The 5,110-nt window shown below is 35.8% G+C and overlaps 1 protein-coding gene across 2 annotated transcripts; it reads right to left on the bottom strand.

The window, feature by feature from the left end:
• Positions 1-2,246: 2,246 nt before the first annotated feature.
• On the bottom strand, positions 2,247-4,604 carry LOC138306797 (uncharacterized). Of its 2 annotated transcripts, none has more exons than XM_069247285.1 (2): positions 3,928-4,604; positions 2,247-2,521 (listed from the first exon to the last, which is right to left on the bottom strand). In XM_069247285.1, the coding sequence occupies exons 1-2, from the start codon at positions 4,538-4,540 to the stop codon at positions 2,301-2,303; spliced, it is 834 nt and encodes a 277-aa protein (XP_069103386.1). In that variant the 5' UTR covers positions 4,541-4,604; the 3' UTR covers positions 2,247-2,300. The 2 variants fall into 2 exon arrangements, with proteins under 2 accessions (XP_069103386.1, XP_069103388.1); XM_069247287.1 differs by having other exon boundaries at positions 2,249-2,437.
• Positions 4,605-5,110: the final 506 nt, after the last annotated feature.

Genomic DNA, 5,110 nt, shown 5'->3' with positions numbered 1-5,110 from the left:
GTATCAATTGTGTTTAGGGTCGGGAATGGATTTCTGCTAAAATAAAAAAAAAATTATTTTAATATATTATAGTTGCACAAACATTCTGTCTCATTCAATTGTAAAGAAGGAACTATGATTATGATTTTCCCTTCTATCCCCTTTATTAAAAAAATAATGAATACATGTAGTTGATATAAAGTGAAAAGACTCCACATCACTTCTGCATAGGAATACAAACACACACTTCCATTGTTACCGTCAGCCATTTTGTGGTTGGGATTTGTTTTGAATATGAAGGATCAAGAAGGCCCTACAAAGTTGTATTTTAAGGATATACCACTTCAGTACATGATGATTCAGTACAAACAGTTACAAACCTCAAATGTCAAATTTCAAAATGGTTGACTTTCAACATTGTTGGTATATTATATAATCCTACAATGAATCCAAAGAAAGACTACATATGAAATTTGAGACAAATCCTTTCTGTATGTAATGAGTAAAAGCCACCGTAACAACTTCAACTTACATTTAAATTACAATATCCATGTTGGCTGCCTGTCGGTAGTATTATTGCCTAGCCAGTCCTTAAATGTAAATATCTAGGGTTAAGGGAATGAAAGAGACAGCTGCATTTCTATCTTTGTACTATCTTTGAAAATGTTGTAACACTTTACCTATCCAAATCCTCAAGACGACTGCCTGTGAGCCATGCTGTTTAATCTAATCATTCTTTAAATGCAAAAATGCACAATAATGGTTCTAGGGACAGTGTATGCTTGATAGTTGAGAAATATTTACTACTTGACATCAATTGACTACTTTCTGAGAGAAAAACAAAATTCAACTATAAATCTAATTATGACTGCCTGTCGGCCACCTTGTCATCCAACTGGTTCAAAATCATAACAGCCAAACAGCCACATTGACCCCTTGGCCACCCCCTCCCCCCCAGGCGGTGGGGAAAAATTTGTAAAAATTGTTGATGGATGGAGGTGGCCGGACAGAAGACAGCCAGCAGAGGCCATGCACCATTTCATGTATATTGAATAAACCTTTGCCCTTCTAACAAGAATTCTTATTTGTCTTAATAAATTCCTTCAGCAGCTTATGTTGTTTTCGGAAGCCGGATTCATCTTAAGTGATAAAATAGAATTTTTTAAGATGAAGTATATTTGTCATCGGGCCTCAGTAGTTTAAGCTTTACTTGGAACCAATGTCTTTAAAGTTATATTAAGGTTGTATTCTTCTGAGGTTTCAGTCCCGTTGAAGTCTCGTTTCGACATAGATCAAAGAAGTTATGAGATTTTAAGATAAAATCTATCAATATCTTTAGCAAGTTGCCAGTTGCAAATTCTGTCAAAAAATTACATTTCTATTTTTAGTAGATTTTTTTATACGGGGACTTTAAGAAATGGTCCATTTGGTGGCCATTTTGAAATTGTGTCTTTTTTCGCTTTGAATAGCGCCACAGTTTTACCATTTTTTACTGAAATTGTTTTTACGTAAATCATCACTGCGCCAGTATTTTTAGCTGTATCAAACTAATTTTTGCTGTAAATCGTTACTGGGTTGAGCATTAATGTGTGAAATGATACACTTTTGTCACTTTATTTTGACATTTAATGGTAATTTGGGGCACTTTTTTTTTTACTCCAAAATACTGAAAAATAACAAATATTCAAATGGGGCAAAAAAGTAAGCACAAGGACCCCTTATTTTTCTGCCTGATTTAGAAAGAACAACCCTTTCCCTGTTGATATGCAAAATATGAACAAAAGTTTAATACCAGAACTTTTTCTATAAAGGGTTAAATTTGGCAAAAATGGCTGAAAATGGTGCATTTTTTAGCTCAAAATTAAGGGGTAGGGTAGCATATGTTGTTATTCTGAGAAAAAATATTAGTCTTATTAATCAAAACTGGTATGTTTTTAAAGAAGACTACTGGAAATAAATTCTACAAACATCCATACATATCAAAACACCTCGATAGGAAATTATGACTTTAATCTCATGTGTATATGGTCAAAACCGCAAAATTCCCATAAAATCCAATATTTTGTCAACTAGGTATCTTTGAGTGACACAATATCTCAAAAACGAGCACACGGACATATGTTTTTTCTTCCATTTTCGTTTATATAACATGAACTCCTATTTCCAAAAATCTATATGAGAAAAAAAGTTTAATACAAGAAAATTTTGACTTCTCAGAGGAGTACATCCTTAATGTACAATCTTAATACACATCAGACAGCTATACAGTTTAATAACTGTATATTGACTTTTTATCAAACTTTTAACGTTCAATTTTACAATCATGTAATTTGAGTTCTGGCTTTTACCCCTTCTGACATTGTTTTCTGCTGACTTTCCACAGTATCCAGTCTGGCTTTCACAGATTTCTGTTCGGTTTCCATAGTATCCTGCCTGGCTGACATAGATTTCTGTTCGGCTTCCATGGTATCCTGCATGGCTGACATAGATTTCTGTTCAGTTTCCATGGTATCCTGCCTGACTGACATAGATTTCTGTGCCTCTACATGGACCAAATTAAAAAGAGACATAATAAAGTTTTCTTTATGGTTTTAAATAATTGTCTATAGATATAGCCAAACTGACCACTTTTGTCCTGCTCCTCAGGTGTCCGGGAATGCTACCAATGCAATAGAAGTGCTATTTATTATTTAGTTTAGGAAATGGAACCGTTTATATGAAACTATCAAAATTCAACCTTCTTGGCCCGCCCTTCAAGCCCCCAGAAGATCAGGCCCACCACTTGTATAATTTTGTATCACTAAACCATAAATTGAGACCTGTGGTGATGAAGAAGAATTAGATTGTTGACGGAGGGACAGACGAGGGATGAAGGACGCTATGGTAATGCATTAGCTAACTTGGTCCAAGGAAAGGTGAGCTATGCGATATCATGGCGTCCTTCGTCTGTCGTCTGCCCGACCATTTGTAAAATTTTGTATCACTGCCCCATAAGTATGATGCTAAATTATTTTTTTATTAAAATTCCGACCTGTGGTTATGAAGAAGAATTTTGATTGTTGACGGACGGACGACGGACGCCATGGTATCGCATAAGCTCACTTGGTCCTTGGAACCAGGTGAGCTTTTAAATATAGGTAATAAACTTGATGGCATAAATATTTCTTTAATATTAACTTTCTGAGAAATATATATAAGGTAACACATCTAAGCTAAGCTATCAGTCTGGCGACCCAAGGGGAGCCACTATTAATGATATTTGAGACAGATCCCTTCAGTGTTTCCTGAGAAAATATTGGTAATAATCTTAAGCTATCAAAATCCAAGATGACTGCACTGTAAACCTCACCAACAGTTCGAATTATGGTAGGCCAATGGTTGTTTTACTGTAATATGTATGTGAATAGGAAATGCTTTTACTCATGACTTATAATGACTTATAAAGAAATCTGAATGGTGATGTAAATGAAAATTGTACAGTTTTGTAGCGAGCTATATGCTGAAAATGTAACAAAAAAAAAACCATCTAACACCTGTATCAATACATAAAATCAGTTGTCAAATATTTGGAAGTTATGAAAAATGTTGTTTTTATTAAATGTCAAACAATACTGTTTTGGACAATTGTCTCTTGTGTTTGCCTTGTTGAATATCAGAAGAAATTAGTTGTAATAACTTTTGCCTGCTTTTTTGTCTCTATTATACCTTTACACTAATCAATGGCACCTTGGGATCAGTCTTTAAAACTGCAATAGTTAGGTCAGCAGACCAAAACGAGAACATATATAGATTAATCTCCCTATAATTAATGAAATAAATCTCTCTACTCATTCCAAGCTTCATTAATATATATAAGTCAATATATATCAGTAAGCGCTGACCGTATAATTGATCGTTACCTACTTTCACGCTTTTCTATAGTATGTTATCTTACAGTACAAAACTTACCTGTCAGGCCCTCAACAACAGCCTCAAATTCATCACGCTGTTTTTTCAGTCTCTCTATATACTCCTTCTCTGTGTCTGGGTCCATAGTCACATTCAACAGGTTGTCTACTTCTCTGACGTATGTATCTCCCGTCAGCGCGTCTTGTTCTATTTCAAAGATACACTTACGGATGATTTCCCATCTACTATTGAACTCTGTATCGGACAGAGATGCTTTTTCTAGGTGTGAAGCCTCATTCCTTTGGATCCTCAACCTGTCAATATTGGCCGCCAGTGACCGGTCTGCAGCGTCTGGTTCCTTACCCCATCCCTTTGTATGAGGTGAAATCTTGATACCCTTGATGTTACGGACAAGGCTGTAAAGGAGGCTAAAGTCCAGGTCCTTAAGGGTACCAGAAAACACATTACCAGGTGGATACAGAATCGACAGTTGATGACTTACAAGGTTTTGTCTAAGATGATGTTTTTGGCTTTTGAGAATGGCATGGAGTCCGGGCTGAGGAATGTGGGTGTCCAGAACATCTCGCAGGATATCGCTACAGACATCCAGCACAAGTCGAGACAGACGGGCAAAATTGGTGGTCTCAGTTTGAGATGGGTATCTGCTGGCCATTTTATAAAGCTGTGCAGCCTTCCTGTATCACGAAGCTGAAAAAATTAAGAAGAACATTTTTAGATTAGAGATTGTTAGGTGACATGGCTTATTCTTTCCGATAAAATAAGTTTTGAATAGTTGCAGAATATTACGGCGAAACTGCCCTTGTTGTCTGTAAACATCTACATGCAAGTAAAATTAAACCAAGTATGTCGATATATATCTAGGTATTACATGTTATAATAATAATATTGAACATCAGGTATATTGGTCTCAGTTTCGGTATTGTTCAAAGGTCAGCTGGGAATTTTGCCTTATTTGATAACCTAGCATACAAAATAGCCTATCATCAAAAACTAAAACAAAACAAGAGGCTCAAGGGCCTTAACAGTCATCTGACTACCTTGTCAATAGCTGTATAGGAAATTAATAAGATATGGTGTCATGGTTAAAAAATAAAAACACTTGGTCATGACCATGTAAGGATCACTTAATGCAAGTTTCAGTCAAACTGCATGGGTAGAACTTCAAAATGTGTTTTGACGATGGCGGCTTTGGTGGCCATCTTGGTTTTCAGGTCAACCCGAC

Source organism: Argopecten irradians, chromosome 13 (assembly GCF_041381155.1).
Source record: "Argopecten irradians isolate NY chromosome 13, Ai_NY, whole genome shotgun sequence".
NCBI classification, from domain to species: domain Eukaryota; kingdom Metazoa; phylum Mollusca; class Bivalvia; order Pectinida; family Pectinidae; genus Argopecten; species Argopecten irradians.
Note: the sequence above shows the minus strand (reverse complement) of the source record. Positions and strands in the feature narration are given on the sequence as shown.